The sequence below is a fragment of the Crocuta crocuta genome, unplaced genomic scaffold (assembly GCF_008692635.1).
Source record: "Crocuta crocuta isolate KB4526 unplaced genomic scaffold, BGI_CrCroc_1.0 scaffold303, whole genome shotgun sequence".
In the NCBI taxonomy this organism is placed as follows: Eukaryota; Metazoa; Chordata; class Mammalia; order Carnivora; family Hyaenidae; genus Crocuta; species Crocuta crocuta.
Genome location: NW_027528276.1, coordinates 1,133,322 through 1,145,973, shown reverse-complemented (window position 1 = coordinate 1,145,973; position 12,652 = coordinate 1,133,322). Strand labels below are relative to the sequence as shown.

General features: G+C 45.6%; 1 protein-coding gene and 1 long non-coding RNA gene across 2 annotated transcripts in view; one reads left to right on the top strand and one right to left on the bottom strand.

Annotated features, from left to right (window-relative positions):
- Nucleotides 1–7,975, bottom strand: part of LOC144222593 (protein argonaute-1) — a 38,884-nt gene extending 30,909 nt beyond the window's left edge. Inside the window, exons 1-2 of the mRNA XM_077753112.1 lie at nucleotides 7,767–7,975; nucleotides 2,213–2,396 (exon numbers count right to left, since the gene is read on the bottom strand). Coding sequence (XP_077609238.1) covers nucleotides 2,213–2,396; nucleotides 7,767–7,791 — 209 coding nt within the window. The 5' untranslated portion in view covers nucleotides 7,792–7,975. The remainder of the gene's footprint in view (nucleotides 1–2,212; nucleotides 2,397–7,766) is intronic.
- A 79-nt stretch (nucleotides 7,976–8,054) lies between these two features.
- Nucleotides 8,055–8,747, top strand: LOC144222594 (uncharacterized). The gene is made up of 2 exons (XR_013332440.1): nucleotides 8,055–8,191; nucleotides 8,532–8,747. It is a non-coding gene; the product is annotated as an uncharacterized LOC144222594 (long non-coding RNA).
- The last annotated feature ends 3,905 nt before the right edge of the window (nucleotides 8,748–12,652 follow it).

The following is a 12,652-nucleotide window of genomic DNA, read 5'->3' as shown; positions in this document are numbered from 1 at the left end:
CTTTTCCTATTTTTCCTTTCACACTTGAAATGTCCCTTCCATGTATAATTTTTAAACATATGAATATGTTCAACTTCATGCATTAGAGAAACACAATTTAAAATTAGACCAAAACTGGAGCACCTGGCTGGCTCAGTCGATAGAACATGCAACTGACTCTTAATCTCAGGGTTGTGAGTTCAAGCCCCACAATGGGCAAGGAGATTACTTTAAAAATTTTTTTAGAAAATAAAATTAGACCAAGATACAATTTTCTATTTATCATAATTCCAAGGGTCAAAAAATCCAATATACTGGATTGGTGCTGTTATGGGAAGAGGCACTCTGATACTTGGATGATAGGAGTATAAATTGGTACGACTTATCCTAAGAATATTGGTAATATCTCAAAATTTCTCTTTTTCTTTTTTAAGTTTATTTATTTAATTTGGGGAGGAGGAGGGCAGAGAGAGGGAGAGAAAGAGAAACCCAAGCAGGCTCTGCACTGTCAGCACACAGCCCGAGGTGGGGCTCAAATCCACAAATCATAAGTCCTGACCTGAGTGAAATCAAGTCTCAAATGCTAACTGACTGAGCTACCTAGGTGCCCCTCAAATTATTATTTTTAATTTCTTAATGTTTATTTTTGAGAGAGAGACAGCATGAGTGGGGCAGGGGTGGGGGGGGAGGGTGGGAGAGAGAGAGAGAGAGAGAGAGAGAGAAAGACACACACACACACACACACACACACACACAGAATCCGAAGCAGGCTCCAGGCTCTGAGCTGTCAGCAGAGCCCAAAGTGGGGCTCGAACTCACAAACAGCCAGATCATGACCTGAGCTGAACTTGGACGCTTAACTGAGACACCCAGTTGCCCCTCAAAATTTTTCAAAGTATCATGCCACTAATTCTATTCTTAGAAATTTATCCTATAGAAACACTCATATTTGAGTGCAAAACAATGTATCTATATTTAATAATATTCAACAGTTTCACTTTTGTAGCAAAAGTTTAGGCTAAACCTAAATGTTCCTCAACAGATTTATTAAAGAAGTTATTGGGGCGCCTGGGTGGCTTAGTCGGTTAAGCGTCTGACTTTCGCTTAGGTCATGATCTCGCGGTTCGTGGGTTCGAGCCCTGCGTCAGGCTCTGTGCTGACTGCCAGCTCGGAGCCTGGAGCCTGTTTCAGTCTGTCACTCCCTCTCTACCTGACCCTCCCCTGCTCACGCTGTCTCTCTCTCTCTCCTAGAAATAAATTAAAAAAACATTAAAAAAAAAAAAAAAGTTATAATACATCTATTCAATGGAATATCTATAATGCTATGCAAAAGGCATATATGCATGTACTGATGTATATTGTTCAGTGGAAAAAAGCAAGGCGCAGAACAAGGCATATAGGATTCTGTATTTCGTGCATTTAAAAAATGTTCTATATACACATATGCTTGTATACACATATGTAAATATATGGAAACATACTCAAGAATGGTATCAATGAATGCCTCTAGGAAAAGGGATTCAGGGACTAGAGACCAGGGTATAACAGGAGATATTTTTTACTTCTATTCTTTTTGTAATATTTTAATTTTTTAAAATTTGTATATATGTAGTTGTCAAATAATAATGAAATCAGTTAATCAGACAAAGAAATATTGCTTCTTCTACGGCTAATTCCTCCAACTATGTATCCTCTAATGTCTTCCTGACTTAGCAATGAGTGGGAACTTATTCCTCTCCTCTCTGTCCTCTACCTTTAGCCTTTTTCTCCGACAACAACTTCTCCTCAGTTTATAAGCATATACATGTCTCATTCTTAAAAACTTTTTATTCATTCATTTTAACACTGCAATGTGCAACACATTATAGTTGACCCCTATAAATCCTCTCTAACCAACATATTTTCTCTCCCCTTGCTTCACAGCCAAACTATCTAGAAAAAGCGATCTGCTCTTACTATCCCTACCACATTACCTTCCACTTATTCCTCAACTGACTATAGATTAGTAGCTCAATTATTCTGCTAAAACTGCTCTACAAAAGTTACCAATTATCTCCGAATAGCCAAATTCAATGATATGTTTCAATGTTTACCTTACCTGTTATCTCCTCCTCAAATACTTCCTTGAATCTGGTGATACCATACTCTACCAGTTTTCTGGATCCTCTCAAGATTCTGAGACTCAGGAAAGTAACGACTCCTGGATTTAGTAGCTTAGATGTGTATCACTTACCGGTTGACTCTGCGAGGACACTTATCCGGCTTGATATCCACCTCGTAGTGGTAGACGTCAATCTTAGGAATATCCACCTCAAAGTAATTGGCCAGAAGCTTGATTGGTTTCCCCACAGTGCCAATGCCAGGCCGGCGAGGTGCCTGGAACACCTGCTGCAGGGGGGGCAGGTAGGCGCCCGCAGCTACAAGACAAAGAGGCTGATGAGGGTAGAGTCTGGCATCTCCTTACCATTCTGATCAAAGAAGGCACAAAGCCTCCCAGAAGAGGAACAGGAAGGTACAGCGAAAGCTTCTTTCTAGCTTACCCAACCCAACTGAAGGGTTCCACTGGCTCAGGCAATCCATGTCCTTTTTTTTTTTTTTAATAATGCTTCTTTATTTTTGAGAGAAGCAGAGAGAGCAGGGGAGAAGGAGAGAGAAAGAGAGACAGAGTATCTGAAGTAGGCTCTGCGCTGCTAGAATGGAGGGCTTGAATACAAGAAGCGTTAGATCATGACCTGAGCTGAAGTTCGACGCTTAACCAACTGGGTCACCAGGTGCCTCTCCATGTTCATTTTTTAAAAAACCTCTCTCCAGTTAGAAAATTATCTTCGTCATCTACCTTAAATTTATCAAGTGATTATTTAATACATTCCTATTATATGTCAAGTAGAGAAGCTAAATCTGGCTCCCAAAAATAAACTCTCTTCCTTATTTTAGATTAAGACACCTGCTTCCATCAGGTAGCTAACAGACCAAGAATTCTTGTCTTCTCTGCCAGCCAGATGCTCTCTTCACTCATCACCTTCCTGAACACGAAAGAGCAACATCTTAATGCTCATGTGCAATGTAGGTGGGAGGAAGATCCAAAGAAGGTCAGGCTAGGGGGATGTGAGGGGAGACAGTGTTTTAGAAAGGATTGAGGCCACTGAGTGGCTGAGGTTGGAGAGACAGAAAAGCAGAAAAGGCTTTAAGAAAACAGAGTTTGGAAACAAAGGAAAGGAGAGAGGCTGGAAATAGGGAGCTGACAAAGAAGCCACAATTAGAAGTCGGAACGTGGGGCTCCTGGGTGGCTCAGTCGGTTAAGCAGTCAAGCGTCCAACTTCGGCTTAGGTCATGATCTCACGGTTTGTGGGTTTAAGCCCCGCCTCCGGCTCTGTGCTGTCAGCTAGCTCAGAGCCTGGAGCCTGTTTCAGATTCTGTACCTCCCTCTCTCTCTGATCCTCTCCTGCTCACGCTGTCTCTCTCTCTCCGAAATAAATAAAACATTAAAAAAAAAAGAAGTCAGAACAGAAAGAAAAGAGGCTTGATCTAGGAAGGATGGAAGGCTGGAGTTAGGGCCTGGGCAACATATAGGTTAGAGTTGGGAGCTTGAGTAAGAAGTAAGGCTGCAGTTGGGGAGACAATGAATAAAAAAGTTCAAAAGAAGTTCAAACAGCTAGGGAATGAAGACCAGCAGAACACAGGAGAATGAGGCAAGAGTAGGTTAGAATAGAGGGAAGGAGAAGTGGCCATTAGCATGCTAGAGAAGAATGAAATACTTGTTCCCGGAAGGATAATACAAGGTGCTCTCCACAGCCATACCTCCTTCCACACAGAGGGCCCAGACAGTAGCAGAAGGGATCAATTTCAAGATAGAGTAGGCCCTTTGGGAACAGACTAGGGCAAGGCCAGCTCCCACTACTTTTCCTCTCTTCCCACCAGCTAGCTTGCTGCCCCTGGTTTTATTTTCTAGCTTGAGGGGAAAGGGAGTAAAAAGGGAAACTGTTTAAGAGAAGCCTTTGTCCAAGCTACTATTGTCCTTGCCATTTAGAGGACCAGCCCAGGTGGGAGGAGAGAGGGATAAACTAGCCCAGAACCTCCCAACACCAGAGCTCTGCTTTCACAGTCAGCCAGGCTGGGGGGATGGGGCATATCCTCAGCTGGGGGTCAGGAAGAGGTCAGAACCATTCACGGGAGGGGCATGATTCCCAGAGCTAAGCTGCTGTGTCTCCTGATCACCTGTCAAGCCCAGCCCCACTCCGCAGACAGGAAAACACAGAAAAATGGAGGCTCAGCCTGGGGGGAAAAGGCCTTCAAGGACTCAGCTACATGGGGAAGGGAAAGCCTAACTACTAACCAGCACCTGGGTGCCTATACCAGAAAGAGCTGGACAGGAATTGCACACAAGCAATAGACTGATGCACACACATAGTGAGGCACATTCCTGTCATTCACACCTATATACTTACACCTAGATAGTTTACCTTTATACGCATACCCCTCACCACCCTAGATTGTGTGAGTTATTCAAGAGCAGGGACTGTATCTTGCCTCCTAGCATATAGGAGGTGTTCAACATAGAGCCATTAAATGAATGAACAAACAGATCCTCAGACACACCACAAAGAACACACAAGCATACACAGCACACGAACACAAAACACCTGCAAACTGCTCAAAAACAATTATAAACCCTGCACAAGAAAAACATCCTGGTGGATGTTTGAGACACCCTTCCCCTCCCCAAGTTTTCACATTCCATTCACCTCCTTAGCCTCCCAGGCTGAATAATCGTTTATGGAGTCTTGGGAAAAAGACATCCCCTAGAGTTGGGGGCTGGAAAGAAATGATGGGGGATGGGACAGACACTCTAGCCTCAAAGGCCTCTATTCCCCAGCAATAGGACTACACACCAAATTCAGTCTTAGGCACCCTCCACTCCAAGGAGGCTTTGGGTGAACAGAAGAATCCCCACCTTCTCTTTCCTCCCCAAACTAGGGAGGCAGAAGGGAGAACGTCTCTCCCATCCCATCCCCCTGCAAGCCTTAGAGCTGTACAAAGTCCTCCCCTTACCCTACCCTGCCCCCAGCTTTTAGTCGGAGAAAGGGAGACACTTCCCTTCAAACCCAGACAGGGACAGACGGCCACTTTGTGATGCAGATGAGGGCCCCAGCACAGAGGACAAAGCTTGGGCCTTGGGGGAAAGGGGCGGGGCTCTTCCTTGCAGACAAAAGCAAGGAGGGAGGGGCCATGAAAAGGACACTCCTCCTCCCCCATCCCCAAGCAGCCCTGAGAAGGAAAAGTAACAGAGCTGAAAGGCTTGGCTCAGAGATTCCTTCCCTGTAGCTCTGAGGCCCACATACCTCCTAAGGAGCCAGATTGCCTATTCAAAACACAAACTCAAGACCGGAGTAGCCATCCAGTAAGCAAAGAGTAAGAGGCCAATCTCTCCAAAAAATAATTTGTCCACACATGAGTATACACAAATTATTAGATATCCACATAGGTGCTTAACCATTTACGTTCACACTGGAATGTGATTCAATTCAATTACTAAATGTATACTTTGTTTCAGGGCCTAGACACTCACTATTTCCACAGATAAATCAGACATTACCTCTACCCTCCTGGAGCTTCCAATCCAGTATACGTAAGTGAAACACATCTGAGCACAGAAAACACACCGGGACATAAGCCCAGTGAAGCCAGCACCAATACCTATACTTTTGTGTACTGTGTCCTCCAACTTCCAAAAGAAAAGTCTGGGACTAAGAAGCAGGCAGTTATAGGTTCCCACCATTCACAGCTTCCAGAATGAATTCCAATTACACCTTTTGATGAGGCAAAGCCTGTCCCACTAAGCTACAGGCAACTCCGAACACCAGGCTCTAGTCCCTTCCCAAGAAGCTGATCTCTTGTAACAAACAAAAAAGTCCATTTCTTCATCACCCCAGTGTCCATTACGAATTCAAAAGGATGAAATCATGAGCAGTCTGATAGGAGTGCCAGCTCCCAGCAATACATCTGGACCTCTGTGACCTACTCCTCTAGTACACAGGTTGCCGCAAATAGTCTCCAGCCTAGAAAACCAGGAGTTTCTAGAATGGAGAAAGAAGCCTGAGGGAAGGAGGAAGTAGCTTTCTGAAGTCAGTTGCTCCCTGTACTCTACCTGAAGACATACCTACACAGCATTTACCAGATTGTTTTTGTTTGGGGGAAAGTAGTCACGAAGTACTCGCAGATCACTAGATGGATGACTTAAGTTGGTAGGAGCGATTTTCTTGAGGAGGTTAAGATCTGGCATAAGTGAGAATGATTCTTCCACCAGAAATGAAATTCATGTCCTGAATAGAAATCCTATTTCCACCCCTAGAGCAAATGGAAGGAGGTAGTGAGACAAGACCTAAAGGATTCCCAGATGGAGAATGCTCCTCTGATCAAAGGGTAAGAAGACCTAGGACATAGGAGGTCCTACTACTCCACAGCCCATCCTGGAGACTGGTCTTCCTGAGGCAACCCTATCCCAGTTTCTCCTCTGTTTTCATCTTTCTTCCTGATTGCTTGTGAATAAGGGAGAGTTAAGGCTACCACTTGGGACTCCCCCTCCCCCAAACAAAAGGTAAACTTGGCAACTTTGGGTCTAATGTCATGGCCTTTACAGTTTTTGGGGAGCGGAAAGAGGAAAAAGAAAAAATACCCAGTGGGGAACAGAAGCCACAGAAATATTAAAGTATAGAAAGACATTAGGCTATCACCTGAGGAGACATTTCAATGGAAAAATCATTATCTTTGGATTCAAAGATCCCATGTCTACAAAGTATTGGACTGCAAATGAGGAAACCAGGCAGACAACCCCTTCCAGGTAAACCTGGTCCTAGCCTTGATCCCTCAGTAAGGGGACACCTTTTGTAAGTCTTCTCTTCAGGGAGGACTCGCCCCCAGAACGTTGCCTTGGTCCTAGTCTTTTCTCATCCCAGTGGCATAAGGCTGCACTTTAGCAGTTTCCTGAAACACGTTCTTGGCAAATTGTGACTGAGGGTTTCCAGAATCTAATGTTAAGAGCCCCAAAGATAGGGAAGGGGATAATTTCCATTTGCACTTTGCCAGCTTAACCTTAGAATGCATCCCATCAGCAGGCTCCTTTTTCCAAGCCAAATCAGGGAGGGTGGAGGGTGGGGGGGATTCGGGCAGCCACGCCCCCACCACTTCGGGCAGCCCCTTCAAGCTGCCACCTCCGCGCATGCTCAAGCGCCTCCGCTCTAGCTCCCCAGACTCAAGGGGGGGAATCCCGGGACTGGATCCCCACCCACCGCCCCCTGACCCTCGCCCCCGCGTCAGGCCCGGCTGGGGCGGAGCTCATTGCCCAGCTCTGGCGCCTTCTCCCAAGAGACAGTAGCCCAGCCCAGCCTGGTTGAGCCCCCGCCCCCTGCATGCAGCAGCACTGGGCCCATCTGTGTGACCCCCCTCCTCTCCTGGACACCTGGAGCCCGTCCCCTGCCACCTGCCGGGCCTCTCCCTAGGCCTCCAGGGATCTCCGGGAGTCCCTATGTGCATGCAGGCCCTTCTCCCAGATTACTTCCCACACCTAGGAGTACATAGAGCCTCCTTTGATAAACGGCCCCCGTCTCAGGGCTTCCTTCACAAGGTTTCCCCCGGAACTGCACACAGCTACCTTCAAACTGGGCCCCCATCCCATAAGAGCCCCTCTCCTCACCCAGGAAACCTTCCCTCACTCGGAAATCCTGCTCTTCACGTGGGAATTCCCCCGGTCCTTGGGTCACGCACCGTTCCCCACTCCCGGGGGCCCTTACCTGCTCCCGAGGGTCCCGCTTCCATCCCATATACCCGTGCGGAGGTCAGGCGGCCCGGAGACTGGAGTCCAGAGTGAGGGGCCTAGGTACCCAGCACTCTAGCTGCTCGGGCTTCCGGGCCGGGCTCGGCACCCCCCCAAGCCCGGCCGCTCGCACCGCTGCCCCCGCAGCCTCCGTTGCCGCCGCCGCCGCGGAGCCTGCAGCAGCTCCCCCAGCAAGCGCCCGGCCAGCTGCCAGTGCGCAGGCGCGACCGCCAGGCCCAGGGGGCGGACGGGAACGAGTCAAGCGGGGCGCTCCGACGGCAACAAAGGCCAATGGAGAGGGGCGGGAGCACCGGGGACCCGAGGCAGCGGCCCCTGGCGGTCACCCATCGCCATGCAGCCCGGCGGGAGGGCTCCGGTAAAGGCGCCGCGGAATCGCGGAGCGTAAGTGGGGTGGAGCAGGGGAAACAACCCCTCCCCCCCCCGCCCACTCCGCCCTGCAGCAGCTCTGGCCCTGTGTCTTTTACCCAAACACGACAGGTCTCTCCAAATCTACACACAGCCTCCTCCCGTTTGCACACAACCACACGCACATTACAGGAACCACACCTCATTCCCAGGTCCCCCTCACACACTCAGAGCGCCCCATCACCCAGGGGCCCTGCCTCCCACCTCTCCTCCCAATCACCCTCATCCTTCAAGCCTCGGCTGCAAAGCGACTGCCTCCGCGAAGCCTTTCTCCGTCCCTAGTCAATGAACTCACTGACGCCACCCTCTCTTCCAGGCCGTGTGCTGGGCGCTGGGACCACAGATGCGAAAGAGACCCTGCCTACGCTGAAGATGCCACTGAAGATAGTCACAACTTAAGCGTGGCTAGAGTTCTATCTGTGGGACCTCAGAAGAACCTGCCTACACTTTTTCATCCAGAGCTCACCCCTGAACTCAATCTGCTTCTGCGCTCACCACGTCACTTAAAATACTTTTTGTGTCAAAATTCAAAGGATAATTTTCGATTCTTATTTCTGCGTGGTATCTTGACACTAGCCTCTCCTTCCTTTTTGAACCTTACGTAGGCTCCATAATTTTCTGAGGTCTCCTATTGCCTAAATCCTTTTCAGTCTTCTTCAAGGACTCCCTGTTGCTTTTTTGCCCCACTATACAACAGTGTTCACTGTGGTTTCAAATCCAGCTCTCTTCTCATTTCTCCCTCTACCTTTCCCTTGAAGGTCTCATCCATTCTTAGGGCTCAACTATCTCTCCAAATCTCTATCTCCAGCCACGTCTTAGACTCTCATTTCCAAGTGTATGCTGGACAGCTCCACCTGGATCTCCAGCACTTCACATGTGAGTCCAAAATCGAACTCTTTATCTTTCTGCCACAAATGTGCTTGTTCTATGCCTCCTTTCTCTACAAATGGTGTCTTCATCCCAGAACTGACAATTTCTCTCCCTTGTTTCTTGCCCCCATTCAGCTGTTCACCAAGTCCTGACATGTTTACCTCCTGACTTGCTCTCACATGACTCTGCTATTCTGAAGGCTCCTTGTGCTAGTGCAGATCCTTGGTGCTGGTTCATACCTTGCCAAAAGTAACACAACCACTTCCCTGCTAGTCTCACAGTTTCTGGGAAAATTTCTCCCATTCAGTTTGCTGTAGTTGAGAAGTGGTAACTTTCCTATATATTCAAATGTATTCACCCATATGTATTTTTAATGCCTACTTTATACCAGATACTGTGCAGAAGGCTAGGAACTTAAGAGACAGAACATACCCAGTCCCTACCCATTGGGAGATTAATTTCTGACACCACAGTGTGCCTTGCTTCTCTCTAGCAGACGTTCTCAAATAGCAAGCATCAGAATCACCTGGAATGCTTGTTAAAACATAGATTGCTGAGCCCCACCTCCAGAGTTTGTGATTCAGTAGGCTTGGGTAAGACCCAAGAATGTGCATTTTTTTTTCAGGGTGCATTTCTAATAAGTTGCCAGATGAGGCTGATGCTGCTGATGTAGGAACCACACTTTGAGAACTACTGCTCTACAGTATAAAGAACAAAGACTCTAGAGCCAGACTGCTTTGGCTTTAATCCTGGTGCTGCCATTTTCTAGCTGTGTAACAGAGGGCAAATTACTTAATTTCTCTGTATTTCAATTTCCTCCTCTCCCATTTTAGGGAGTGAAAACAGCACCTACCTCATTGGGCTGCTGTTAATACATATAAAAAACTTAGAACAGTGCCTATAAGAATGCAGACAAACGATTAGCCATTATCATAGTCACTGTCTGCCTCTTGCACTATATTCTAAGTTCCTGAAGAACAGGGACCAAATCAGATGCATCTCTGTTCCCCATTAGTGCCTGGCACAAGCTATGTCTCGAATGATCAGTAAATATGGGTTGATCTGAATCAAACAGATGGCTTCAAAACATCCTCAGAAATAGCAAGACCTTTGCCTTGGCACAACTAGCTAGAAGCTCCGCATTCTATTAGAAAAGTTTGAATCCCGTTCTAAATACCAAGCCTCAGACTTAACTTTGTAGTAAGGCATTGGTTACTATTGACCCATCTCCAAAGTGGCTACTGGAGTCAAGCCTGGCCTTGGCCTTTCTGCAGACAGTCTCCATCATCAGAGATTTCACTCTAGGCTAGGCAAAGTAGTAGAGTACAAAGGAAATACTCATAGTACTTTGGCATTTTTATGTAAACAACTTCTAGTAATTCCTAAGGTACTTTCCCAGAAAGTTATTGGGTCCTTGGCTATTTGCAGTTCAATCTTTGTTATCTCAGTCCACCACTAACTCACACTCAAGGGCCTCTGTTGTGTGGGCCAGAGCCCGGGTCTTATATATTCTATTTATATACCTTCTCTATGGCCACAGTTTCCTAGCCACAAAACAAGAAGAATGCCTGGGGAGAAAAATGCATCACCATCTATAGTTTGCTCTTTTTATACTTAAAATGCAGTCTGGGAACAATGAGATCAAGGTATTATAACAGACATAAAACAAATCACATACCCCACTATCTGAAATGAATCACCAACTGCTCTTGAATGCACCATCTCTTTTTATCTAGGTTAAAATATAGGAGTGACAGGGTGGCTCAATTGGTTGAGCGTCCGACTCTTGATTCCTGCCCACGTCATGATCCCAGGGTCATGAGATTGAGCCCTGAGTCAGGTTTCATGCTGAGCATGAAGATTCTTAAGATTCTCTCACTCTCCCTCTGCCCCTCTCCCCACCTCATGCACTCTCTCTCTCCCCAAAATAAAAAATAGCAATAAATAAAATATACATCTCATATATTTCAGGAGATAATTTTAAAAATCAGAAGTTATGAACAGTAGAATTAATAAATGTCAACTGGTAGTTTGAAAAAACTTATGAAATTGGTAGACTTTTTTTTTTAATTTTTTAATGTTTTACTTATTTCTAGGAGAGAGNACTTAACAGAGGACAGTGGGGGAGAAGAAGGGGGGAAATAGTGGGGGAGAGGGAGGGAGGCAAACCATGAGAGACTCTTGAATGCTGAGAACAAACTGAGGGCTGATGGATGTGGGGGTGGGGGGTAGGGGATGGGCATGGAGGAGGGCACTTGTGGGGATGAGCACTGGGTGTTATATGGAAACCAACTTGACAATAAACTATTTGTGTAAAAAAAAAAGTATCTTTTAAAGTTTATTTATTTATTTTGAGAGAGAGAAAGAGAAAGAAAGCATATGCACACAGGTTAGGGGCAGAGAGAGAGGGAGAGAGAAATCCCAAGCAAGCTCTGTGCTGTCAGCGTGAAAGCCAACACAGGGCACAATCCCATGAACTACGAAATCATGACCTGAGCGGAAATCAAAAATCAGACACCCAACCAACTGAGCCACCCAGGTCCCCCTAAAATTAATCTTTAAATGAGGTATAACTGACATACAATAAAGTGCACATATATAAAGTGTACAATTTAATCAATTCTAACTTATGTGTCAACCTATGAAACCATCTTCACAATCAAGGCAGTGAACATATCTATCACTCCCAAATTTTAAAGCTTATCACAGAGATTTAATAAACAAAAGGAAACTTTTTACACAATGATACAATACTGAATTTGAGACCCTCAGTAAAATTTAAAATTACTTACTTTTTCTTTAAAAAACGCAAAACATAGACTCAAAAGCAAGAACTAAGCAACAATTACAGAGGACGCTGAGAAAGTTATCAAAAATGACCAAAGAAATCTGGCCCAGAAGGTTGTTAAATACTTCCAACCATTCCTGAAAGAAATAAATCTGTTCCATGTTAAATGAATGGATCTAGGACATGGGAGAGAGGAATTTTCCTAATTTGTTCACAATTGCAAGTAAAGATCTTTATCTCTTATCAGATGATACTATAAAAAGAGATCTCAAGAATATGGATGCAAAAATTGCAAGTGAAATACTAGCATGTAGAATCTATAAGAGATTATTTAAAATTATGATAATAACAATAACTTATTTTTTTTAAGTCTACTTGGTAGAGTTTACCAAAGGTGATGCTCAAACTCACAACCCAGAGATCAAGAGTTGCATGCTCTACCAACTGAGCCAGCCAGGTACCCCAACAATAGCTAACATTAAGTATTTACTTAATATTAAGTGCCAGGTACTATTCCAACACTTCACATATGTTAACTTACATAATCTTCACAAAAATCCTGGTGCATTACAGAATAGGTAGGTGGGCCTGGGCTGAGAAGCAGTAGGCAAAAAACCAGCAAAGGCAGGTACTATTACTAAAAACGGAGACACATATAAGTAATTTGCCCAAGATCATGCAACCTGCAACTAGCAGAGGCAGAACTTGAACTCAGTCTGGATGGCTTCAGGGTCAACACTCTTAATCACAACACTATATAACAGTATTAAAAGAAAAGC